The sequence below is a fragment of the Conger conger genome, chromosome 4 (genome assembly GCF_963514075.1).
Source record: "Conger conger chromosome 4, fConCon1.1, whole genome shotgun sequence".
Taxonomy (NCBI): Eukaryota; Metazoa; Chordata; class Actinopteri; order Anguilliformes; family Congridae; genus Conger; species Conger conger.
In genome coordinates this window covers 31,720,318-31,748,056 of record NC_083763.1, presented here as the reverse complement: position 1 = coordinate 31,748,056, position 27,739 = coordinate 31,720,318, and the positions used below count along the sequence as shown (strand labels likewise).

Sequence of the window (27,739 nt, the reverse complement as noted above, 5' to 3'; positions counted from 1 at the left end):
TTTACCTCTCTCAAGGTTTTGTAGCCTATTGAATAGTTGGGTAAGCTATGGGGCTAAATAGGGGCTCAATGTTAATTCCAGACATCCCACCTCTCCTGGAAATAAATGAAAAAGCCTGGACACTCATTTCGCTTCCAGTTTTTCTTGGTTGGACAACCAAAGGCACCCAGGCTACTTAAAGTTATAGGTTCAACTCCATAGTGGTATGCTATGTGGTTATGTTTTGCTGTAGTTCACTCAAATCCCTCTGCTGTCCAGTTAGTTATGTCCTGTTTTTACTCCAGGATGAAGAGGAGGAGATTAAGCAGGAAATTAACATGCTGAAGAAGTACTCGCACCACCGCAACATTGCCACGTACTACGGCGCCTTTATCAAGAAAAACCCGCCAGGAATCGATGACCAGCTCTGGGTGAGTGCCTTTTCAACATCTCTTCTCCTGCAGGGTCTGTACTTGGGTCAGGTACCTTTACCAGTAAGCTATTTTTATTTTTATTTTTATGTGCCCATGAATTTGGGGAAATGTACAAATTTAGCTAAAATCTTTTTATTTTTATTTTTTTCTCTCATTGAATTGTATTGAATTGGATTCAGGGTAGCTTATTGAGCGTAATATGGTACAAGCACATAAATCAGATTGGCTTTGCTTTAGTGGGTGTTTACAGCTACAGTTTATGCTTATGAATGTACAGTTCAGCTACATGCATAAGTTGTGGACCACAGCTGTCCAGTATGGAATGGGTATTTGAGATCACATCAGTGCTGTTGGAGCAAGAATGGGTGACATCACTGAACAGAGTAAACTGACATCACTTAAGCCAGAGTATAGTCCGTGTTTGAGTATATGTACTCTGTTAGAGTTGAGTTAACACTGAACATTTACAGTGTAATCAGTACTCTGCTGTAATAGTGTTAAAGGAAGTGGTTTGAAACAATGAGAATTCCCATTCCCAACCTCCCTAGTGAAAGGTGGCGGGCGGTCCTGGCTTTGGAGACCCGTGAGAGAGAATATTCAGTCTGCTGGAGGATAATTCCCTTTGTGTAACTGAGAGTACCGGTAGATTGCTTATTTATTATTTTTTAAACCCACTTTCTCCTTTTCAGTTTGGTTTGCCCAATTCATCTTTTAAGAGATATTTTTAGGCCTTTTTCAGCTTTTATTTGGAGAGTACAGTGTAGAGAGAGGGGAAGAATGGGAGCGAGCGAGTGAGAGAAAGACATGGGACAACGGTCGTGCAGCCAGAATGTATCCGCCAATGTGGTGGCTCACAATGAGCTCATGGATAGTGCTCTACAGGCTAAAGCCTGTTACATACTCTACGCAAAGAACGCAAATGTGAATGTAGACCCAGACCATATGCAAGCTCTTTGCTTATCTACCATACTAACGTTTACTGGCTTTTTTTGTTGCCATTTTTGGGGCTATACGCTACCAGTCCACAAGGTGGCAGCCTGGGCTAATCTGGTTGTAGTGAGTAACCTTGGAGCGAAAAGGATAATTTCATTGTTTGCAGTTGTTCGTTGAACGGTATTTACATCTCGTTTACATTTAGTGCCTCTAACAGTGGCACACATTTGCGTCACGTTACAAAATTTGGACTCTATACTTTGCTATGCAAGGACGCTAGAGAAGCCCATTGGGTAATATTCTAGAAGACCAACTGAAACAGAAGTTTGAGCAGCACTAGCTTCCGCTTCCTGCTGGTGACCGGTTCGCTGTGCATCGCCCTGCTGGGCTGGTGGCCGCTGTCGGCACTGGCTTGGATTCGATTCCAGACTCCGGGGCCTAGCTATGGTCCAGAACAGTAAATTAACAGGATGAGCCACCCAGCAGCTCCGTCCGTCATCTTTTTGTTCCCACTTCTGTGTGTGCTCTCGCTAATGGGCGGCGTCACCATAGCAATGCACATTTTTAAAGTGAAGGCCTTGGCCTTAGCAGCGTGTGCCGCGCTCTCTTTTACAGTCAGTCCTTTACCGGGCTTCACAAACAAGGTCCCAGTTCGGTTCCGCTATAAACTTTGATTAAGCCATTGCTGATTTATTCAGTTAGCTTTTCAGAGGCTGTTGGGTTTTATAGACCTCATAACAGTGCTACAGCAAGCTCAGGAGCCTTTTAAATTTTTATTCCAGCTATGTCTGTTTTCGGTAGGTACGCAATATCAGTTCTAGATTTGCTTGTGTGTTTCCGAATGTGTACGTGAATGTACAGCACTGTGCAAAAGTCTTGAGCACACTAGATTGTTCACATAAGCTTGACCGAAGATGTTTAGTTTTTAGTTTACTGCATTAGTGTGTCAGTAGAAAAGAGCAAACTTGAGATTTCCAAATATTTCTTTTCCAAGAAATTAAATGTTACGGAGATGTTTTTGTTAGAACTTTTCAGAGAACAAAATTGATTGAGGCTGTCTGAAATTACCTGGAGAGCTACCAGCAAGTGAAACAGTCAAAGTCAGCAGAAGAACAAGTTCTCCAATATGCTTTGTTGGAATAACATACCAAGACAGTTTACCCAAGAGACTTGAAGCAGGTTTAAAGGGTGCTCACAACAAATATTGATTTGATTAGCTTTGAACTGCCCTTTATAGTAAACTTGGTATTTATAAACTTTTAATTTCAATACTTTTGGAAACATCTTTGCTTTGCAGAAATTTTGCACAGTACTGTACAGTATATACAGTATATATGTGCATACAGTATGCATTTGTATGTATTTTTGCATGTTTAAAATATAGTACTTCTTTCCAGTACTTCTTCACTTCCCTGTCATGAGGTCCAGCCACCCATGGTGCCCTCACAAGGAGATCACATGAATTAAGTCCCATGCATTTGCATGTCAGCACTCCAGATACAGGGCCACAGGCCCTGAAGACACAATCAGTCTCCTTAAAATAGCCTCCCAGACAGAACTCAAGCCAGCCCAAGTGCGTGGCTGTGACTGATGTCAGCCTTCCTCTTTTAAAGCATGTTTTGGGGAAATGGGCACTGTAATGATGTAATGAGTAATACGTTACATGGATCAGTTTGTTCTCCGAAACCTCCGTCCCCCCTGCCCACCTACCCTTACATTCCTGGACACATTTGCATTCGTACATGACATTATGATTTACATGCATTTTTGTGTTTTAAAAAATATATATTTTTAGCTATATTATTTCTTGCTCTCATTTTCATTCCATAATACATGAACAGGGTGAAATGGTCAGTCAGCAATCAGCTTAAATGTATGCATTTAAATGGGTCTTTATGAGAAGTGGTTTATGCTGAATTATGCTGATACAGTATGGAACACATTTGTTGGTTAAATGGTTTTACGTCATCATGGGTCCAAGGTATCCAATGATGCTGCTGTCATATATGCAGTAGATATGACAAGAATAGTTTACCTTAAATATATTTTCCATACTGCATGACCATGTATTAATTGTTTGATTACAAGCAGAGAAAATAAAATATTAAATGAGAAAATTGTGAAATGGCATGTGATATAACTGAATGGTTTTGGGATGTACAATAATGTTACATTGAGATATTAATAGCTGTAAGCGCTCTAATATTTTGCTAGCTATCAGCAGCATGAATAGAGAAGCTGGCTACATTAGCTATATTGTGTGCTAAATGCTAGCTAGTGGCCAAACACAATTTTGTTGTTGAAAAATGTATCTGTGACATTGCGAATAAGCTGCTGCTTGTGAAACACTTTTAAAGAATGTAAGGTGGAATTACGAATAAGAAGTTGCGAATATTGTCCATTAGGTCAGGAACTTATCGGTCAGAGATGATCTGGACCCAATAGAATTTAATCAAATGTTTATACTGATATACTGTCCATATTGCAATGCAACAGGTTTCCGTTGCTGATGCTTAATACATACCATAATAACCCCATAGGATGTAGTCTGAACCCATTCATGGATTTACCTTCAGTCAATTCAAGAATTTGAATTTGAATCAACATCATTCTAATTAATAGATGGAAAATCGAATTCAATATTTAGGGAGCTATACAGAATTATAGTTATTATATATTCCTGCTATCAAAGACCGGAACTCCTAAATCGCTAGACCAACTTATGAACAGCTTGGCCAGCTCAAATTTTAAAGCTTGTCAAACTGCCATAGCTGGAGTTTGCACCAGGGTAAGTACACATACACATTGTATACTGGACCGTTTGGTGCATCACTGTACCAAGGCCTAGCACTTTAGCCTAGCACACCAAGAAAAAGTTCCACTGGCCATCCTCCTTAAAATGAAATGTGACAAGATTTACGTGAGACTGAATGAACTGTCTATTTTACGAGGGAGCATTATGCACTGCAGCTGCACCTTCTGTTTTGTTAAGTGCTACTAAACCTTGTTGCTAAGCTGATGGCACGGAAATCCCACGTGATTACATATTAATTTATTGTGCTTTGCTCTTGTTCAGAGGGACTTACAGGTAGCTCATATTGAATACATTACTGTTACATTACTGCTCTAATGCAGGAAGTTCACAGAAGAAGTTCAGGCCCGACTAAGAACAAATACGTAATCGTTTTGGATTCAATTACTTTTCTTTGCTTTTGTAAGCTTGTCTGGTGTATTGGAACCTATGCCATGCTCTCAAGGTAGCCTGCAGGGTGCAAATCTCTCTGTGAAGCTTATACAACTGCTATACTACAGATCTCGCAGGTGAGACTTTGCAATTTGTACACATATGCACACCTTGTGCAACATTGGCTCAGGCAGTTAGAGCTGTCGTCTGGCAGTCGGAGGGTTGCCGGTTCAATCCTGCCCTGGGTGTGTCAAAGTGTCTCTGAGCAAAACACCTAACCCCCAAATGCTCCTGACGAGCTGGTTGGTGCCTTGCATGGCCGCCATTTGCCGTTGGTGTGTGACTGTGTGTATGAATGGGTGAATGAGAAGCATCAATGGTACAGCGCTTTGGATAAAGGTGTTATATAAATGGCAACCATTTACCATTTACCGTGTTCATATTTTCTCATTGGGCATAGATTAAGATCTTTTTCTTTTTATTGTGCCCTGCATGTGACGAGAGACGTGATGTGGTCTCTAAACACGGATGATTGGCAATGCTTTATTTGTGGTTGTGATTGGCTGTGAATGTGAGATGGGAGTTATGTGATTGGCTTAGTAACTGAAGTGTGTAATACTATGGGTTTATTTGCTGGAAAGTGTAATACTATGAGTTCAGTAGCTGGAGTGTGTAATATTCTTAGTATAGTAGCTGGAAGGTATAATATCATGGCTTTAGTACCTGGATTGTGTAATACTATGGGTTTAGTAGCTGAAGTGTATAATATTGTGGTTTTACTAGCTGGAAGGGGTAGTACCATGGGTTTAGTAGCTAGTGTGTGTAATACTGTGGGTATAGTAGCTGGAATTATATACTGGGGAAAAGGGTATCTATCTTGAACTCCTTATTACAATGTACAGTAATAAAGTTTATATGAAGAATAAGGGAAACAGACTCATGTTGCATCTTGCATGCTTAATATGTGCAGTATCTGCATTGGTGTATAGCTAAGAATATGAATCATTTCATGACTGTTTTTCTGGAGTAGACAATACAATTTATATGCTATCTGTATATTCATGTGTCAGGGCGACGCTATGTCTGATACGCACCACTGGTGATTACAGCAAATGGACAAACCTCTAATTGAAAACGCACACTCTCCCGGGAGCGTCTCACCGGAGGGCGTCATGCTCGCTCCGCGACCTTCAAGGGTTTGATGCCGTCGCCACGGCGCTCACTTGATCGTTTCATTTACCACGAATTGGACGTCGACACTCGAGGGAAATTACTTTCGATGCGGTGTGATCCCACCCTCCTCCAAGAAGCGCGCTGGCCGTATCAAGCTTGACCTTTTCACCGCGCGGGGGGGTGTAGTCATGCCATTAATGACCGTGTCCTGTACACCAGGCTGCCCTGTAGGTGACCCACGGGTAAGCGAAAGTGTAGTGTGGGGCTGCATCATTGCAGTTCTCGATAGCCTCTTCTGTCAGGGGGGTCGTACTGTAGGATGTGCAGCAGAAAACATGATGAATGAGCAAGCACCGCACAATGCTTTCGTGGGAGGAAATGGCTTTTGTTTGGTCTGCATATCGCATCCAGCCTGCTGTAATGCTTTTTAATAGCTTTAATCTGCATTATATAACATTGCTATCAGTATGAAAAAAATGCATTGCTGACATACAGTATAAGGCATGTAGTATATTCCGCACTTCTGTAAAAAGGTAATTACTAAAATCTGCATGCAAAACAAAATATGTGCACTAAGGAGTGTAAGAAATTCATAGATGGAGGATTAATGGTACACACGTGATGGGGAGCTAGCCAAACGAAAGGGGTCAAGCCCATTCAGACAAAGACTCATGAAAATTTTCCAAGAGAAGATGGAATATCTTGTCCGCCACTAGTTACGTGACTACAAGTGGGTGCAATAAAATGTTTGTGGTCCATGTAGAATGTGATTTCTACTTCTTATTATGAATTGAAATTGACATCATTTTGTCATTGTTAAATTCCAAAATCATTTCCTATTAACTATTAACATAATGTCCGGTAAATTTGACCTCTTATCTGTCTGACATGGGACTACAGGAGCTTTCTTTCAACTGATGGTTTATTAATTACCATAATAAAATTAGGAACCAGGAAGGCGTGATGATTTTATGATGGTTTGCAGTGCACTTTGTGTATGTACAGGTCTACCACCGCTCCACTACCATGTTGTGGCTGTGGCAGGTCTGTCCTTTTGAACCAAAAAAGCCCCTGGCTCCGTGGTCTTGGCCTACATTGTACTTTTGTGGACTTGGGTCCTGCGTAAAGAGTGCAGACCGTATAGATTTAATGGAGTGGTGCTTGGCTGCTTGCTGCTGAAATATCTCCAGCTCTTCTTAATTAAAATCAGGCTTTTTCACCTCCTCCATCTCTGTCGCTTGCAACTGCCAACCATTATCTGCCGCTGGTGCAGGTACTAGAGATTTTCATGTAAGAACTTTGAGAACTTTATTTCAAGAACATTCCAGCAAATATTTCATAATTAAAGTCTCATCTGCATTTTGAGGAGTCAGAGATATGAGGAATGCAGTGTAAGTAGAATTGCAGCCATGCTATTTTTGTCTGCCTGTGGGCATGTGCTTAACTTGAGCAAATTTACATTTTCCAGTGTGTGCAAGGAATAATATCAATACCCTTGATAATACCCAATATCAAATTTATTCAAACCTGATATCACCTTGCATGTGTGCAAGGTGAGGCTGAACACCTGCAAAAGTTTTACTTGGCCAAAACATCCTTATGCAATCTGCTAAATTGGTTCCATACATATTTATGTCTTTTCTTGATGTCAAGTTGTTATATTATTATATTATCAAATTACTTTAATATTTCCATTACAGTGGTAAAGGGTATGTTTAACTCTTAATTTGTTGTACCCATTACACAACTGGTGATGGTCAGTCTATGATACCACCTGTGTCTTCTGAGTTGACAGTTCTTTGGCTTTTCCCATGCTGATGGGATTTTGCATGCTTGTTATCTCATTTTTTATACTCTAGTGAAACAGGAAGTGATGGAATGAAATATAGTTCCTTTAGACTGAGATTAACTACATCTGATTTAGTTTAATAAAAAAATTAAAACGTGAGTAAATGTATTGAAATAAAAGTATGTAGTTTTCCTCTATGTTTGAGCATAAAATATATCTCATTATCCATGCTGTTTATTATATGCAGCCTCTTTTCTTCATTTTTATTAAAGTTGCCAATAATTCTCGAGCCCACTGTATTTGGCTTTTCTATGGAATTTTGATTTTTTGTTATGACATACTATACGGGGCCATATTTTCCGGCTGGCATGGTCTAGTGTGTTGCTGTGCTGTTGTGCATTTTCCAAATAATCCAGATGAGAGGAGAGCCACTGCTCAGGTTGTGTCAGTCAAGTCAATGAACAGCTCATTGCCATTTTGGTGTAGAGATTTTCTATCTAGTCAGACAGATCCGCATTTCACCCTTTCACCACTATCCTGCTCAACCCAGGTCTAAGGCATGAGTCACAGCCCAGTCTATGGCATATTTCTCATTTCTGGACTTTCACAATCGTCTAGGGATGGGCAAGTCCAGAATTCTTGGAGTCAACTCAGACTGACTCTAATGTTGAGAATCGAGATTCGACTCCCATTAAATGACCCCTATTGTTGCGTAATGGAATGTCTATTTAATCATCCACGCTCGATGTAAGGACCAAACCAAACCAGTTTCAGTCCCGCTAATTTCGACTGAACTGTAATCAGCAGGAATGTCCTAGAACTTCACCGGTGGTTTGTAGTCATAGCAAAGACATGCATCTTCTTTCTGAATTACAAATATTTGCTGTAATATGTATAGATTTTTTTTCATTATGTGAGAACCTAAAAGCATTAGGTTGTTCCCCAGTCTCCACTACCATTTATCTTACACAAGCAATTATGTTACTGTAACTAGCTCTTTGGTTGTCCAGGAACACTCCCACATTCCTAGCAGAGCAGGAGGCAGTTACTGTAGTGTGGCTGTACACTCACCGAGCACTTTATTAGGTATTTTTTAGACTTATTAGAATTCCACTGCTTTAGCCTATCCACTTAAGGTTATGATGCGTTGTGTGTTCAGAGATGCTCTTCTGCATATCACTGTTGTAATGCGTAGTTATTTGCCTTACTGTCACCTTCCTGTCAGCTTTGACCAATCTGGCCATTTTCCTCTGGCATCTCTCATTAAGGCGTTCCTGTCTGCTGCTCACTGGATTTTTTTTTGTGTCTTTTGCACCATTCTTTGCAAACTCTAGAGACTAGTGTGTGTGAAAATCAGCAGTTTCTGAGATACTCAAACCACCCTCTCTGCCAACAACAACCATTCCGTGGTCAAAGTCACTCACATCAAATTTTTTGATGTGAACATTAACCTCCTGAGACCCTGCATCTTCAAACGAGGACATACAATTGTGCCTTCTCTGAGCTCTATACAGTATTTCTCTTAACATAAGGGGACGTTAAATACAAATTACATTTAAACAAAATCAAATTAAATGTATAATTTGAAAATATTTTCACTGCATCCTGTTTTTGTCATCCAAGACGCTTGTATTCTGTGAAAAAAAGAAAAGAAAAATTATTCTCTTGGTCTCAGGAGGTTAACTCAATTTCCTGACCCGTATCTACATGATTGTATGCATTGCACTGCTGCCACACAATTGGCTGATTAGATTATCGCATGAATAAGTCGATGGAATAAAGTTTAAATGTTCCTAATAAAGTGCCCAGTGTGTGTGTACATGACCTCACATGCACACACACTTTCATCTACGACCTTGCACATGCACACGCATACACTCATATTCTCATGTACGACCTCACGCAGACACACACACATGAACATGCTCTCATGTACGGTCCTCTCACACACACATGCTGACTTCTCCCTCTCTTTTGTGCAGCTGGTGATGGAATTCTGCGGTGCTGGCTCGGTGACAGACCTGATAAAGAACACTAAGGGGAACTCCCTGAAGGAGGAGTGGACAGCCTACATCTGCAGGGAGATCCTCAGAGTGAGTCAGCAGTCAACGGGGACTCTGTCCCGTAAAAGTGACTGTCCCCTCTCACACTGTTGCGACGGTGGCTCTCCCCTCTCACACTGTCGAGACGGTGGCTCTCCCCTCTCACACTGTCGAGGCGGTGGCTCTCCCCTCTCACACTGTCGAGACGGTGGCTCTCCCCTCTCACACTGTCGTGACGGTGGCTCTCCCCTCTCACACTGTCGAGACGGTGGCTCTCCGCTCTCACACTGTCGAGACCGTGGCTCTCCCCTCTCACACTGTCGAGACGGTGGCTCTCCCCTCTCACACTGTCGAGACCGTGGCTCTCCCCTCTCACACTGCCTCCCCTATCATTCTGTGCTTTGTCTCTTTCGCTCTCCTTCTCTTTCTGCACCACCTGTTGCAAGGGCTCTTGCTTCTATATGCAGAAATATTTTTTTTAATGTCTGGATTGTAAGATCACACACTCTGTTCTCTCTCTTCTCTCTGATCTCTCTCTCTTGCAATGTAATGTAAGCACTTGTCTGTCTTTCTTTTTGTATGATTGTATTCAGGACTGTAGTGGTAAGTAAAAAGGTGGGTAAATCCTAGCTGCTCATAGCTGCACATTGCAGGCTGAGCTAGCATGGGAGAAAAATGTTCAAAAAATATTATTATTACTCTCACTACTAATAATTATTATTATTGTTGTTAATAATAGTAATAATAATAATAACAATAATAATAATAATAACATAACCAATAATAATAACAATAATAATAACATGCACCTTGCCTTATCTTTCAGTGCAGTGTGCTTAATGTGTTTGCTTACAGAAACAGATCTTTAGTCGAGCATTACTTTGCTATGATTTTTTAAATGCATGTGATAAACATAAACTTCACTCCAAATGTGTAAATTGACTGATGTTGTGCATTTAGTCAAACACAATTGCTAATCTAAATGAAGTTGTCACATCGTGTCACATGAGCTGAATTTGTGCCGCTTAGTAGCAAGTAACATTTTTTTAAATAATGAGTATGTTGATGTAGATCAATTGCAAAGAAATCTGAAGATGGCTAGTGGTGTTGTGCTATTAGGACACATTGGAGGGTCACTCCATGACTTTAAATGTTGCAGAGACTTCAGTTCAAATCCAGTAATATTAACAGATAATAATATTCAGACAACAGTCAAGTGAATGAGTACAGCCACACATACATTAATCTGGATACTCTTCCTTTACTGGTCAGACATATGTCATTCCTCGCAAACTAAGTGTTCATGGCACTAGCTATCTTAAAAACGGAGAGGGAAATCAAATATCCGCCTCTTCCCAGCTAACCACACACTTGCCACTTGTAATAAGTTATCCTTGGTCTCTCAATGTAACAATGGCTGCTTTTAAACAGAAAAGTATTCCTTAAATTTTCAAGATAACCACTTCAGAGAATGAAAATCACAATTCAAATACATCATCACTTGACAAACACACAGACCTCATAAACCTCTCACACACTGATGGATACAAGCATGTCCTTGGTGGCTGCTCACAGTATGATCTTTGAATTGACAACACTGTCATGAATTTAGAGTAGAGACCTAAAACGAGTTTGAAAAAAGTTGCAAAAGGGAAAGAGTATTCCAACACTTCCCAGCAAAAAATAAGGAGAGAGGTGGGTAAACTATTTCTGAAATGAAGAGATGGATACACTGTGTTTACGTGTGTTTACCCTCCACCAGACCCCTGGTTGTATTTATTTGTGTATTAGTAATATTATTGAAAACATTCAATACTCATTTAAAAATAAGGGCGTTTTTAAATTAAATTCTCTCTCTCCATATCTCTCTCCCTCTCCTTCCATCCCTCCCTCCTTCCTCCTGCAGGGTTTGACTCACCTTCACCAACACAAAGTCATCCATCGGGACATCAAGGGCCAGAACGTCCTGCTCACAGAGAACGCAGAGGTCAAACTAGGTCAGAGCAGCCGTTGCCCGTATTCCCAATGCTCAATCACATTCTTAGGCCCTTCGCACCACTGCAGTCTCCTCCGCCATTTTGGGAGAGCATGCAGAGGTTTACACTATCCTCAGCTCAGCTGCACAGGCTTAGCACTGTCCGATGGGACTGTTGACAACACGTCAAACCTGCGTTACATAATCATCTTTTATGAGTTCAGGCTCAGTGCAGGCACTGTAGAGGCGGAAAGACAGGTGTGGTGCTGCAGGGCAGGACGGAAATTGACCCCAACTGTCCACCATTAACCGGCCCTTGGATATTCAGTTTTGCGTGAGCTGTGAACTCCTGGCTGTCAACTTATTTAATTATTTATTAGTTCCCTGACACACAAGTGGTGAGGTCCTAACCTCCTGTGCGGACATAAACAACATTGACAACGGTTTAGGCAGGGCAGCAGGACCATGAACTGTACTGTACACACGTGATAAAGTGCCAGTGCCTGCTTCTGTCAGCAGAGCCGGAGTATCACAATAATAATACCGGCTTCTTAGGGGAGAGCCAGACTATGTCCGGAATCGCATATTTAGCATACTGCTCATACTACGTTTCATTGAAAATCATAAACTGAATGGTATATAAGGTACATAACCTGGAAGCCACGATAAGATGATCCACACAGCTGTTGGGCCCTTTAAGCAAGGCCCTTAATCCCACATTGCCCCAGGGGGTTTGTCCTCTGTCAACTGTAAATCTCTTTGGATTAAAGCGTCAGCTAAATAGCTAAATTTAATAATAAATAAATTATTGTTATTAGCCCCAGCCAGATCTAGATATTTGATGGGTTCTACCTCGAACACACCTGATGCATCTAACCAAGCCCTTGATTTTATGTATCAGGTGTGCTTCAACTGGAACACACCAAATACCTGGATGCGGAGGTTTGGGAACCACAGGTCAAGAAAAAAGAGCTGTTCTTAATACCTCTTAAATGTGTTTCTCTGTCTGTTCGTCGTTTGTGTGTTCGTATGTTTTGTGTTCACGCGTTTGGGCCTCCAGTGGATTTTGGCGTGAGCGCGCAGCTCGATCGGACCGTGGGCCGCAGGAACACCTTCATCGGGACGCCGTACTGGATGGCGCCTGAGGTCATCGCCTGCGACGAGAACCCCGACGCCACGTATGACTTTAAGGTATCAGAGCGTGTTACGTATGACTGTAAAGTATCAGAGCGTGTTACATATTACTTTAAGGTATCGGAGCGTGTTATGTATGACTTTAAGGTATCCGAGTGTGTTACATACGACTTTAAGGTATCAGAGCGTGTTACGTATGACTTTAAGGTATCCGAGTGTGTTACGTATGCCTTTAAGGTATCCGAGTGTGTTACATATGACTTTAAGGTATCAGAGCGTGTTACGTATGACTTTAAGGTATCCGAGTGTGTTACGTATGACTTTAAGGTATCCGAGTGTGTTACGTATGACTTTAAGGTATCCAAGTGTGTTACATATGACTTTAAGGTATCCAAGTGTGTTACGTATGACTTTAAGATATCAGAGCGTGTTACGTATGACTTTAAGGTATCAGAGCTTGTTAAGTATTACTTTAAGGTATCAGAGCGTGTTACGTATGACTTTAAGGTATCCAAGTGTGTTACATATGACTTTAAGGTATCCGAGCGTGTTACGTATGACTTTAAGGTATCATAGCGTGTTACTTTGACTCTAAGGTATCGGAACGTGTTACTTTGACTTTAAGGTATCGGAATGTGTTACCTATGACTTTAAGGTATCGGAACGTGTTAAGTATTACTTTAAGGTATCAGAGCGTGTTACGTATGACTTTAAGGTATCCAAGTGTGTTACATATGACTTTAAGGTATCCAAGTGTGTTACGTATGACTTTAAGGTATCAGAGCGTGTTACTTTGACTCTAAGGTATCGGAACGTGTTACGTCTGACTTTAAGGTATCGGAACGTGTTACCTATGACTTTAAGGTATCGGAACATGTTACGTATGACTTTAAGGTATCGGAACGCATTGCCCTCAAAAACATGGCAGTCTTCTCATGAAAAACTTGATATGATATGAAAAAAATGATACAGTGCAGTCCGTAAGTATTTAGACACATTTTCTGTTGTTTTTCGCTCTGTACTCCAGCAAAGAACAAAGAAACTCTATAAAAACAGCTGCAATTCCTACACTGTTCAGCCAATATGGATGTAAAAACTCAAATTGAAGCTCCTGTAAAAGTGTGCACTTTAACTTCATAGTCATTGTTTTATTGCAAATTCAGTGTGTTGGAATGCAGAGCTAAACCGAGAAAAAAAAATGTGTCACTGTCCAAATACTTACGGACTGCACTGTAAATATACACATAATTACAGACACACACAGACAGTGAGGCGCACAGAAGCAGGCGCACACACACACACACACACGGTGAGTCACCCAGGCCATTTCCTCCCTGCTCTGAAGGGAGAAATTGCTTTTGTTGCGATCATATCTGGAGAGGAGCGAAATCAATTGCTGTTCCAAACAGGTCTGCATTATTTTTCGAGGCGGAAAGGAGGCGCGCACAGGGGTCATTTAACCTGGATGTTGTGACAGAGCGGCAAAAAAAGAAATGGATGACTATCTCTTCCGTTGCATCTCCGTGTCAGAGAGGGAGTAGGGCAGTGTGTCTGAGCTCAGCAGAGACAGAAGGCAGCCTCGCCTCCTGGGCTCTGCTACTCCTTTCAAGTGGAGTTTCAGTAGCTGTGTGTCGTCTTGCGCCATTACGCTATCGGACCTGGGTCAAATACGTAATTGCTTTGGATTCAAATACTTTTCTACTCTAACTGAGCTTGTCTGGAAATACTATCAAATACTCTCAAATACTCCCTCTGGTCCTCGTGGTTTTGCGCAGTTATACCAGGCAAGATCAGTCAAGCACCATTTTAAATCCAAAAATTATGTATTTGACTGTATCCTATGAGGGAAAACTTAGCTAAATGGTTAAACCTTTTGTCTACTCATTAACATTGTCAATGCAGATTGATTCAAAGATGGGGGTTCTGAGACACCTAACTGTTGGGGCTAGAAACTTTCTGTCTGGGGAGAAGCTTCTGGGTTTAAATTGACCACGTAAAAAAAGAGTACAACTACCTTTAATTTCCAGTTGCATCAGTCTTTATTGGTTTAGTGCAGGGCTGCTCAACCCTGTTCCTCGAGATTAAGCATCCTGTACATTTTCATTTCAACCCTATTTTGGCACACCTGATTCTTCTAATTAGTTGTTGAACGAGATCTCTAGCTGTTGAATGAGGTGTGCTGTGTTAGGGTTGGAGTGAAAACTTACAGTACAGGATGGTAGATCTCCAAGAACAGGGTAGCCCTAGTCTAGTGTGCAGTTGTATATATTTGCTTCTACACTTTTATCCTGAATGACATACAGTAGGCCTATATGAAGGAGAGCATAGCAATATACACGCTATACAATCATGCAGGATCTATCAATTTATCACATTAGTTGTATGCTACGTACCGGCACAGTTTGTGGGCAAGCTGTATTGAAAGAGTGATACAAGATGTAGTTCCAAATAGGGCACATTGGACATGTTTGAAACAAAGCATGCTTTAGAAAAGTGCAAAGTATCAATGTAATATAAGTACATTTCCAATACACAAAATTGGCAATACACTTTGCAGTACACTACTCTAAGATTATGAATAATTTCAGAGGTTTAAATCTTAAACAGTTTCCCCAGTGGCTGTAACAGTTCATTTCCTGTCTTTTGTGGCTTTCAGCAAGTGCAAACATTTCACTTAAAACATGGTTTTTTAATGATTAATAAAACATTCTTCGGTCATCTTTATCAAGGGTGTGAATACTTTTTGAGACCATCGCATTCCGATTACACTGCATGAATTTTGTAAAGGTATATTGCATGTAATAATTGTTGTCAAAGTTGCCAATTTTATTCATTCATTTTTTATAACTTTAGACCACAGCTTGTTTTCACACCCCATCCTGAAAGTCAGAGGTGCAGCAGACAGGTGGTGCCCTCTTGTACTTACACAATAAACAATTACATTACATTACAAGGCATTTAGCAGACGCTCTTATCCAGAGCGACGTACAATGAAGTGCAGATTGAACACAGGAACAAGTGTGAAGAGGACCCTAGAGGACAGTATGGTTCCGAGTCCTAGCGTGACCATACAGATACAATTGGAACCCTTGAAGAATACATCAACTTACGAACTAGCATACCATGGTTGGCAGCTAAAATACCCTCAGTACAACAATACAATGGCTAATACAAAACAACAATATCTATATATAGTGCCATTATAGTCTATGGCATATACAAGCTAATCACTGTGGTGAGGTAGGGAGAGAAAGGTGCAGCCTGAAGAGATGAGTCTTTAGCCTGCGTTTGAAAGTGGTCAGAGACTCTGCCGTTCTGACATCCACAGGGAGGTCATTCCACCACTGTGAGGCCAGAACAGACAGCAGTCGTGACTGAGAATAAAGAGTCAATAAAGAATTTTACCATCTACCAGTGTGTAATTGCAAGTCACGGAATGTTCCAGAGCCAAGCGGTAAGCCTCGGTTAACCCCATTTCATTGTCTTCTTCATTTCAGAGTGATCTGTGGTCACTTGGAATCACAGCCATAGAGATGGCAGAAGGAGCCCCACGTAAGTAGGCTGGATTACTGTTTGGCATGGCACAGCACAGCATTTCAATAGTCCACAGAAATCCTTGAAAATATTTTCATATTTTCAAATTGTAGAAAATTGCACAAAATAAGAAAAACACTCTTTTCTTTTACAGCTAGTAAAATGCATCCAATCCTTTTGCTGACTCACTCACCAGCTGTCATTCCCAGTGAAGAGTTGCAATGTCTGTGTGCTGATGATCCTTAACAAATTGGCTAGCTGAAATGTTTAGAGAAATTATGCAGGCTACCAAGAGTGACTGCCGTTCGCTGCCAAATGCATCCACAAGTGTGTGTCTGCAGACGCACAATATTTTAAACGCATCATTCATGAAATAGGTACATTGGGCTCCAGAATGATTGGCACCCATAACTGGCAATGCCCAAAAATACAATATATTAATACAATATAATTATTGAGATAAACTCCTGTGAAAAATGCTGTTCTTTATAAATGTTTCAATGGAACCAACCAAAATCAAACATTTAATGAAAAATAGATTTAACCAAAAACAAGGTTCTATGATTATTGGCACCCCTGGTTTAGTACTTGCAAGGATAACAGCATGGAGCCTTTTCCTGTAATGATTGACAAGGTTAAGGAACACATTTCAAGGGATTTTGGACCATTTCTCTATGCAGATCCTTGCAAGATCCTTCGCATTTTTAGGTTTGATTTGGGTCGTTGTCTTGCTGGAAAGTTCACCTACAGCCAAGACTCAGCCTTGTGTTTGAGGCAACCAGATTGTCAGCCACAATTACCTGATACTTAGTGGAATCCATTATATTGTACCATTGTGTGGCAAGGGCACGATTTGTGGGAAGGAAGCAGGCTAATCCTAGGACCATGCCCACTGGTTAAGTAGACACACACCTGGACTACGTTCCCAGTCTCGGCCCCGTACTGTGGAAATGAGCACATTTTAAGCACCTGGGCTGATTAGTTAATGCAACCCAGGTGTGTGGGCCCTCTCCACCAATATTTTGGTCAGATACATCGTAGGTATGCAGATGCCAAGGGGTGCCAATAATTCTGGATCCCACTGTATTTCTCATTAGCAATCCAATCACTGTTTCAGAAATGTCTCAACATACATATTTTCAAAATGTTGGTGAATTTCTCCTTATATTTCTCATGACATTGAAGAGTTGTGAAAAATATGTAGGGTAGGAACTTTAGCAGTGCAGTTTGTAGAGGCTTCCGGTGCAAACCAAAAGGACAGAACTGTCTATAATGAGGTCTGACACTCTGGTCTCTGAGGGGAATTCAGTGGGGCTTTGTTGGATTTGGCAACATGTACTCAGGACCGACGGCCCACTCACTGTCTCTAAGGGGCATTAGAGTGTCTATCAGCAGCCAGTTCTTTGTCGCTGTGTGAATACCAATGTAGGACCGTTTCATTGCTTGTGCGATTTTGTGCGATTAAATGTGCAAAATTAGTTTTGATTGCGCTTGATTGTGCATTTTGCATCAAAGTTTCAGTCCTTTAGTTGGTGAATAGTCTGTTGTCACGCTTGGGTACCAGTTTCCTTTTGGCTGAGTATTGTTGTGAAGAAAATGGAACAAAAACTGGCTTTCTTTATCGAGTCATTTTTTACATTTATTTCAAAACTACATTTTATTTCAGATCTGGTCTTTCTAGTGTAAAGGCATCACACTGTGGTGTTGAGCCCTTGGGTTCAGAATTGAAACGGGACTGTTTTAGTGCTGACTGTGGCTGGTAGCTCTGTAGGGCAATGCACTATTGCCAATTGCATTTAGGGCGTGTAGGGTGGCCTGTAGCGTAGTGGTTAAAGTAAATGACTGGCACATGCAAGGTCGGTGGTTCTAATCCCGGTGTAGCCACAATAAGATCCGCACAGCCGTTGGGCCCTTGAGCATTGCTCCAGGGGAGGATTGTCTCCTGCTTAGTCTAATCAACTGTACGTCGCTCTGGATAAGAGCGTCTGCCAAATGTTAATAATGTAATGTAATGCATTTGGTGGGTTTGGTTTTTTGGGGGTCTGAGTTTCCTTGCTCCCTACTGCCCCCCACTGGATGGGCAGGTGCCTGTGGACTGTATGCCAAAGCTACATGTGATATGTCTTCCTCTGACTTGACTCTATACAAGCTTGGCTGTGAGCTGTAGTGTGAACAGAAGTTGGCTGATGACACCGTGCGTTTCAAAGGAGAACCACGGCTGCCTTCGCTCTCCCAAATCAGCAGTGCGAGATTGTGCATGTCCCTGTGTTAAGGTTAGGGCATATCTAATTCTATATACTTTGTATCTCATTATAATAATGTTGCTTTATTATCCTGTCTCTGACAAAATGTATTTTCACTTAAGCAAAGCTGCGATTACATTGTTACCTGTGCATGTAATATCACACAGAAAGACCTTGATAAGTATAATTGGGTTTCTTAGTGCTGAGCTAAAAACAAAAGCCTGCACTCACACCGGCCCTTTTCAGATAAGCCTGGACACTCCTGCCTCAATTGTTGCGAAAGTCCGCTCCTCACAAACCACTCGGCTTGGTTTGTGGTCCAATGTAACCAGTCCCAAAATCAGATTGATGTTCTAATGTAGCAACTCGCCAAATCCCTGCCTATCGTTCACCACTCCACATAAATCTCTGATTTGAGATTAGTGCTTTTACCCGTTTCACTCCCGCAAAAACGAGAAAAAAAATCTAGGCTTAAATTTGAATGTCATCCCTTGCAGAAAATGTGATGAAACAAAGCCTGCTGGCAGTGAGGCTTCTGCAGTTAAAATGGTTGCTGCCCCTCCCACCCACTCCCCATACGGCACGTAAATCTTCTTTATGGTTGATAAAGCAGTTCCTTCCACTTGCTCTTCCTGGCTGGAATTTAGTATTGGTGAAATAGGGCTCAATTATGACGGTGTTCAATGATACTACTGCCAAACAGGAAGAGAGTATGAGCACACTGCTTTTCTCCTCACAAAGGGATTTACACACCAAAGTATTTTCCCATCCACTTCCTGGAAGACGAAAAGTACAAGATTGTGTTCCAGCAGGCATGTATGTAGGTCAAATGTCTGTCAATTTTCAGTTCCTGTCCAATCAATGTCCTTTCACTCAGTGGTGCGTATTCTTCCCCTCAGAGCCATAGGCTACAGCTCTGCTTCCCCCTCCTCATTTAAAGTCAGTGAAATTGACTCCCTTCAAAAATTCCCCCCGAAAGATCAATTTCACTCGCATATACAGTGCCCTCCATAATGTTTACCAAAATTAACAGCTTGGAACATAATTCAGAAGAAAGAGAGCACTGGTGATATTACTAAACTGGCAGGCCAAGGAAGACCCTCACAGCTGATAAAAGAAAAATCCCAAACACCTGTCCCACAGATTAGAAACACTCTTCGGGAGTCAGGTGTGTATTTGTCAGTATCCGCTCTCGGCAGAGGACTTCATGAACAGAAATGCAGAGGCTACACTGCAAGATGCAAACCACTGGTTAGTTGCAAAAACAGAATGGCCAGGTTACAGTTTGCCAAGAAGTACAGTTCTGGAAAAAGGTTATGGAAACAAACATTATGGAGGGCACTGTACGTCATACCATGGAAGTTGGTGCTTCTCTTCCGTTTCGCCTTGTCTTTAATCCTGTAACCTGTGCCCTTTACCGCTATTCGGTTTTTGCCAGGTGTAGGTAGTCAGGTTATAATGCTTGTTTTGCTTATCCAATATGTGTGTGAATTGACAAATATTATGCAACCTGCATGTGGCTTTCTGGTTGTATAATGGGCTAGTGTTCATGAACAAGCACTGGAATTGATTTAAGATCTAGTTGAGATATTTGTGCTCAGTGCTGTAGCGAGTTCCATGATTCCCATCAAGTTGGGACTGTGCCAAGTGCTGACTGTGGCCCAGAAGTCCTGTGTATTGATGCCTAACTGGTCATAGCATTGCCTTGGAGGAGGGTTTTAAAGTTTGGGTGATATCCAACACATCATCGCTCAATGCTGAATGGCTTCTCTGGCCAGTCACCTCACTGCAGGGCCTGTGGTAGGTGAGCAGACCTCAAGGCATTAGATTGGTGGATAGTTGCATTTATATAGTGGTAAATATGAAAAATATTTCCAGTTAATCTTTCTGGATTATCTGTGAAAACAAAAAAAGTCCCTGCACATACTGTTACTCGAATGCTCCTCAAAAAACCTTGACCATCTTACAAAACTAATAAATAAAATCAAGGTCTGAAATCAAATCTCAGGAATAAACAAAAAAGCCAAACAAAAGTCGGTGATCAACAGCTCCAGTGCCATAAAATAAAGTACAGTGAATCAAAATAGAAATGCATTCTGAAAACTCTGATATTAATATTTTATTACTTGGGTGGCTGGGGTTTTGATTAAACGTGGGGCTACACATACCGGACAGTATACACTCAGTGAGCGCTTTATTAGGTATTTATTCTGCTTATTTTTTAGACTTCTACTGCTGCAGCCTATCCACTTAGTTATGATGCATTGTGTGTTCAGAGATGCTCTTCTGCATACCTCTGTTGTAATGTGTGGTTATTTGCGTTACTGTCACCTTCCTGTCAGCTTTGACCAGTCTGGCCATTCTCTGATGTCTTTCATTAACAAGGCATTTCTTTCTGCAGAACTGCCACCAACAATCTTTCCATGGTCAAAATCACATTTTTTCCCCATTCTGATGGTTGATGTGAACATTTAACTGAAGCTCCTGACCTGTATCTACATGATTGTATGCATTGCACTGGTGCCACAAAATTGGCTGATTAGATAATTGCATGAATAAGTAGGTGTAGTAAAGTAAAAATGTTCCTAATAAAGTGCTTGGTGAGTATATATTGACATGACAAGCCATTGTTAAAACCGTTCAATTAATGTTTGCCTTTTAGCAAATGGTTGGGGAAGGAGGCCTTGTGCTCTATCACTGCATAAACCTCCTCTTTGAAAATGAATTGTCTCATCTTCCCTCTCCAGCACTGTGTGACATGCACCCCATGAGGGCACTCTTCCTGATTCCTAGGAACCCAGCGCCCAGACTCAAGTCCAAGAAGTGGTAAGTCTATCCCCACCTGACCTCTGATCTTTGACCTCTGAAACCATCAAGGAGACCAGTGCTGTGTCTGAAATTGCAGACGTGGACTATTTAGTGTGTAAAAATTAAGTGTGGAAGTTAACGGTCATGTGATCAAGTGCATCCCAAATTCAAGTACACATCCGATTCACCAGAAGTTCTCTTGTTGTACTTGTCTACTTCAGAGCACACTTTCCGTTCCCAGTAGTCAAAATACAATGCAGCAGCTAAGGAGGGCATAAGATTGCATATGCTAGCTAACGTCCCCGACTGGAGATGACTACTGTTAGCTGGAAATATCAAGTTTTCTCTCATCTTAAGCTTAATATACTGTACATACTACTGTATTTTTACTTTTTACTTTATGAATCAAACTGTACCAACACATGTTCACCACAAATTTGTGTAACAAATACGTAGTTAGCTAACTGTCACTACAGATGTCAGTCGCTGCTGCTATTCGGATGCACTGGAGTCAGCTTATACCTGTATGTCCCCATGGAAACATCTTGAAATTGTGGGATCGGAACAGCCAGAATAGTGTGCAGTTTGTGAAAGTGAATATGTTGTTCTAGTACATTAGGCATACCACATTTTGCATACTCAAAATTAATAGTACTTTGCAATTTCAGACACAGGGTTTTTTTTCTCCTTCCAACTATCACATGCTCTTTACACATTGTCATGTGTGAGAGTGTAGGAGGGAGATGGTGGGATTCCTCAGCAAGCAAGAGAAACATTCCTTATTGGGAACCACTAAAGAAAGAAAGAAAGAAAGAAAGAACCCCGAAGGGTCGAAGTTGCTAAAACTACTTCTACTCCAGAAGCAAATAGCAGCCAGTTTACTGTATGTGTCCCTATTGTATCAAGCAGACAGACCAAACAAGACAAAGAATGAAGAAAATGAGAAGGCCTTTCTCTTCACAGGTCCAAGAAGTTCCAGTCCTTCATAGATAGCTGCCTCGTGAAGAGTCACAGCCAGCGGCCCAGCACAGAGCAGCTACTCAAACACCCCTTCATCCGGGACCTGACCAACGAGAGGCAGGTTCGCATTCAGCTCAAGGACCACATTGACCGTACCAAGAAGAAGCGTGGGGAAAAAGGTGAGCCTGTTAAAGACCACATGGAGCATACCACGGGTGAGACAAGGGATAAGTCTATGTCTAGGCCCCTTTGACCATACCACAAAGAATTATACCTATAGCTAAAGGACATGAGGATCACCCAATTGCCTCAGCTGTTGTTTTGTTGAAGAGCATTTTCCCCATCTAGCGTGCCACACAAACCCACAGAACTTTCACACATTTAAATTCCCTGTGAAATTATTTACTGTTGCATCATTCCTAACGTGGTGATTTGGTTGGTTTCGGTGTCATCAATATCAGTCTGTTGTTTGTCTTAATAATCTCAATGTGCTGCTAGCTAGCTCACTCACTAAACAATAGTATGAATCAATTTTGTGGGCTGTCTGTCTGATGTGAACGTATGCCTGTCAAAATACATGTCTTAATAAAACCTAAAATATTTACATTACATTAATGGCATTTGGCAAGAGAAGAGAATAATAATGTCTGAATGAATAGCTGTATGTAAACCACCCCATGCCATATTCAATATGTTGAGTGAGTGAGTGAGTGAGTGAGTGAGTGAGTGAGTGAGTGAGTGAGTGAGTGAGTGAGTGAGTGAGTGAGTGAGTGAGTGAGTGAGTGAGTGAGTGAGTGAGTGAGTGAGTGAGTGAGTGAGTGAGTGAGTGAGTGAGTGAGTGAGTGAGTGAGTGAGTGAGTGAGCTTTTTCCAATGACTCTTTACTTAACAAGAACCCACAGTGTATGGGGAATCACTGGTCTGATGGCTCCTGTCAAGATAAATTAATTTTAAAAGGTGTCTTTCTTTGATTTACTTTTGTGGGATACGTGCTTAAATTTACTACTGGAACCTTTCAAACTGAGGCTTGTTGAGGCAGATAACTATTTCTCTTGCTTTCTTTTCTCAAACTTTATTTGGCTTCATGGCTTGTCTCTGCTCAATGTGGCCAGCGACAGCTGTTGGGTTCCGACCATCCGTGGCTCGGTTTCAAGTTTTGTTCCGTTTACTCTTCAGACGAGACGGAGTACGAGTACAGTGGGAGTGAGGAAGAAGAGGATGATAACGACATGGGAGAACCCAGGTAGGACCTCCGCCTTCCTGGTCTACCAGCAAATATCAAACATCAGAATGAAAACAAACCCCATCCTCATTGCTCCCCCAAATCCCCAGAACTACAAAACACCAAAATGACCACTCATTCCCCCCCCCATATCCCTGTAAAATGCGGCTTACCCTGGCGGTACATGAAGCCTTCCTTTATTCAGGGAATTTATAAAAGTTTGGCCATTTACTGCTTTTACGGTGTGTGCTGACTCAGTGTGGTGAAAGCTGACTGACCTTCCTTCCATGGTCTCTGCTCCACAAGAAAATTAAACCGCTTATAACTCTGAAATACTTGATATAATGACTTGGACTTGTGTTGTTAAATACATAAATTAACAGACGATATTTGTGTTTTTGTGTAATTAGTAAATGTACTGTTACTGTGTATGTAGCTTTTGAGGTACAGTGCTGTAAAACTGTATTTTATGGACCTCACTGTACGTCTGTGTGAGAGCGTGTGTGATTAGGCCATGTGTGCTACAGGTCAGCCGTGATTAATGGTGTTTTTCTCCATGTGCAGTTCCATCATCAACATCCCTGGGGAGTCCACCCTGAGGCGGGACTTCCTGCGCCTGCAGCTGGCCAATAAGGAGCGGTCGGAGGTGCTGCGCAGACAGCAGCTGGAGCAGCAGCAGAACGAGGAGCACAAGCGCCAGCTGCTGGCTGAGAGGCAGAAGCGCATCGAGGAGCAGAAGGAGCAGAGGAGGAGACTGGAGGAGGTACGGTCTCCGAGTATAATCATAAATCGAAACGGCAACGCCAATGGGGGAAAATTCCGTCACACTGGGTAGCAGTGTCGCTCACTGCTCATTCTCATTTGTGGCTTTGGTCACATGCACAACAAAGAAAATGCTGTGTGAATTATGTTTTACGTCTGAGAATTTTTTTCATATCTTTGTCTGGGTGCTAGAAAGAAAGAAAAAATCAGACCTCAAAAAAAATAGAAGGGGGGGGGTGGCGATGGTGCTTTGAATTCGGCAGATCCGACAGTTTAACACCTTTTAAATAGAGATGGATTACACTCTTATTTCCACCCCCATGTTTCAGAGGTATGAACATCAAATGAATTCAGCCTCTATACTTATATATAGTTCTTATAAAAGATGCAAACTCAGATGCATACATTATTTAGAGAGGGTCTGTCCTCGTCATTTTACTGATGATGCCCCTGATGGATCGTTAGCCCTGTCAGATAAGCATCGAACATGAATCTTTTGTGAATGTATTTTTAAAACGTATAGATCGTATCAATTCAAAGACGTGCTGAAAATACAGCCGCGTAGCCTCTATATGTGAGAAGGGCCTTCTTTTCCTGCAGGTGGCCTTTCCCGGATTTCACACTATGAAGAACACAACGCACAAAGGATGTGTGTTTGTAATTATTTCATGTTAGACTATTCTGCGGCTCGTTTATTATTGAATTTCCAATGGGAATAACCCGGCCTTTTCAGCTGAAAAAACGGAATCCGGCTCCCTCTCCCGCCTTTCCGCGTTTACTATGAATCACCGCCGAAAGATCTGCATTCGCTCGCACTCTCGGCCTGGGGAATAACAATATCAATGAACTATCCGCTGTTTTATGCGGAGTTCACGCCGTAGGCCTGCCTTCGTGAATATTGATGAGGGACTACGGTTGTAAGCGGTGAGAAATTGAATGCTGATCAACGCAATTAACTGCCAACCTGACTATTCAGGCTCATAGCTGGATTATGCAGAAATATATGGAGACGGGGCACTGCCCCCACACCACACCACAGCTTTACCAGCTCTGTGCTTCTTCAATTGGGAGTCCTTCCCTTTATACACTGTCTCACAGAGAGAAACCCACATTCTTTATGCTTTACATTGAGAGTATTGTACGTGCCTTAATGTATGGTATATGTCCTATGCCTTACATGGAGAGTATCATGTGTGCCTTATGTCTTACTCTGAGAGTGATATATATGTCTTGTCTTTGTTTTACAATGAGATTAACATATATACCTTTTGCCTTACTTTGAGATGATTGAATGTGCCTTATGTGTTACACTGAGTGTAACATACATTCAGTGATCACTTTATTAGGTCGACCTGTACACCAGCTTGTTAATGCAAATATTCAATCAGCCAATCATGTCGTAGCAACTAAATGCATAAAAGCATGCAGACGTGGTCAAGAGGTTCAGCAAATCTCAGAATGGGGAAGAAATGTGATCTAAGTGACTTAGACTATGGAATGATTGTTGGTGCCAGACAGGCTGGTTTGAGTATCTCAGAAACTGCTGATCTCTTGGGAGTTTCACGCACAACAGTCTCTAGAGTTTGCAAAGAATGGCACGAAAAACAAAAAACATCTAGCGAGCAGCAGTTCTGCGGGCAGAAACGTGTTGTTAATGCGAGAGGTCAGGGGAGAAGGCCCAGACTGGTCAAACCTGACAGGAAGGAGACAAGAAGTAATGCAAAAAAAGCACGAAACAGTGGTATGCAGAAGAGCATCTCTGAACACACAACGTGTCAAACCTCTAAGTGGACAGGCTACAGCAGCAGAAGATGTCTAAAAAATAAGTCTAATAAATACCTAATAAAGTGCTCACTGAGTGTATATGTGGTGTCTCGAGGTGTAGCATATAGGCAAAGCTAAAACAGGAAGTGACATCACTGCCTGGCTCCCCTGCTTTGGGAAGCCAACAAGAGGGATTGCTGAGTGTATTGTGCTGTTTGAGGGTAGTGAAGCCTCAAGCCTCAGACATACGAAGAGCCACGTTGATGATAGCCATGAATATCTAATTGGACTGTGCCTGTTGGCTGGGTGTTCAATGTCCTTATTCAGTACTCTGTATATTATAATGGCAAAAGTAATCCTGTCTGCCTTAGCCTGTGCTGGAGTGAAAATAAGTTGTGGCTCACTGCGCACATTTCGAATAGACTGCGGAGGTTGTAAGACGGGGATTAGCCTGAAATGACTTTAGGCATTTGAAGCCAGGGAGGAACATAGAAAAGAGGTTTTGCCAAGTTGTTAAAAATTTCTCATTTGAATACTCTGGAAAAAACAATACTGTAACTATTGTAATTAAAACAATTTTCAATTATTAGAGCTGGTTGCAGCACTTCTATAAAAAACTGTTTGCAAACATTTCCCTGTTTGGTTTTGTTGTTTCTGGCAAGCAGGTTCTCTCCTTGGCTTGTGAAGGAAATTAGCTCAGGCTGTCCTTGGGCTCCCTTTTTGCTTTTTGTTTTATTTTGCTTCCTTCATTGGTAGAGGGGCAGAAGGACTTTCTTGGTGTGACTTTTAGCATAGGATGGGGCTGATTATCATCATGGATAAGGATGTTCTTTTAGTTTTAGGCCCATTGGGGTCCCTCCAGTTTCATGAGAAAAGCACGGACCCCTTAAGACAAGTGACAAGAGCTGGAGTGTTTGTGAGTGATTCAGTTTTCCAGCATTCTCATAGCCATGTTACGTAGGCAGGGTATGCATGGCCCGTGGTGGTGGTAGAGGCACCTCCACACATCTCTGCCATGTTAAAGGTCCCATATTGTACACCTTTCCAGTGTTTTATTTTAGGTCCTGATATCCGTAACAAGATGTTTGTGTGGTTTTAAGTACCAAAAACCATCTCTTTCCAGTTTTACATGTTCATTTATCAGCACCTCTCTTTGAGAGAGTATTAGAAGTATGAACTTCACGAAAAACTGCGACTGTGCCTTTAATGCTCATTGATATCAGTGAACCCTGTTCTGATTGGCTTGTTAGCTCCAACAAAACGTCTGCTTGGATTTGTTCCAGCTACAAGGTGGGCCATGCCAAAGCAAATTAGCATGTCGTTGTGATGTCATAACTTCACAGGGAAAAAAATTAAAAAGGTAAAAATGGATGACGACAACTAAAGGTTGTTTCCTACAGTGGCACTTTCGAAACTCATAAGCTTGTTATTTTGACAAGCCCTGCTCTTTGATTATTTATTTGCGTCATGTATGTGTATCTTCCATTCCATTTCACTAGCTACTTCCCCAGTTTGACAAACATTTGTTTACCTGTGGCCTAGAATTGTTAGCCGCTTCCCACCTGAGAACTTTGCCTTGAGCTAAGAATGCTAATAGGTTCAAATAATGGGGTGACCGTTGGCGCAGTGTAAACACTGTCAGAGAGATGGGACAGTGCCGACCCCCCTGTTCGAGGGCCCATCACCTTGGTGTATTCCTATGGAAACTATCGATGCCAAAATGTCTTTAAAAATCTGTCTCTCCTCTGTTAATTTTGACCTATACCCCTTATGGGTGTATTAGCATATGCTTACGGAGTGTGTT

At 41.7% G+C, this 27,739-nt stretch overlaps 1 protein-coding gene across 3 annotated transcripts in view; it reads left to right on the top strand.

The window, feature by feature from the left end:
* The window catches only part of LOC133126249 (traf2 and NCK-interacting protein kinase-like), a 134,611-nt gene that overhangs the window by 58,102 nt on the left and 48,770 nt on the right, over window positions 1–27,739 (top strand). For all 3 annotated transcript variants that reach the window (XM_061238262.1, XM_061238263.1, XM_061238261.1), the window contains exons 4-12: window positions 285–410; window positions 9,475–9,585; window positions 11,441–11,531; window positions 12,570–12,700; window positions 16,141–16,195; window positions 21,168–21,246; window positions 22,192–22,367; window positions 23,364–23,430; window positions 23,974–24,172. In XM_061238262.1, the coding sequence (XP_061094246.1) occupies window positions 285–410; window positions 9,475–9,585; window positions 11,441–11,531; window positions 12,570–12,700; window positions 16,141–16,195; window positions 21,168–21,246; window positions 22,192–22,367; window positions 23,364–23,430; window positions 23,974–24,172 (1,035 nt within the window). The remainder of the gene's footprint in view (window positions 1–284; window positions 411–9,474; window positions 9,586–11,440; window positions 11,532–12,569; window positions 12,701–16,140; window positions 16,196–21,167; window positions 21,247–22,191; window positions 22,368–23,363; window positions 23,431–23,973; window positions 24,173–27,739) is intronic.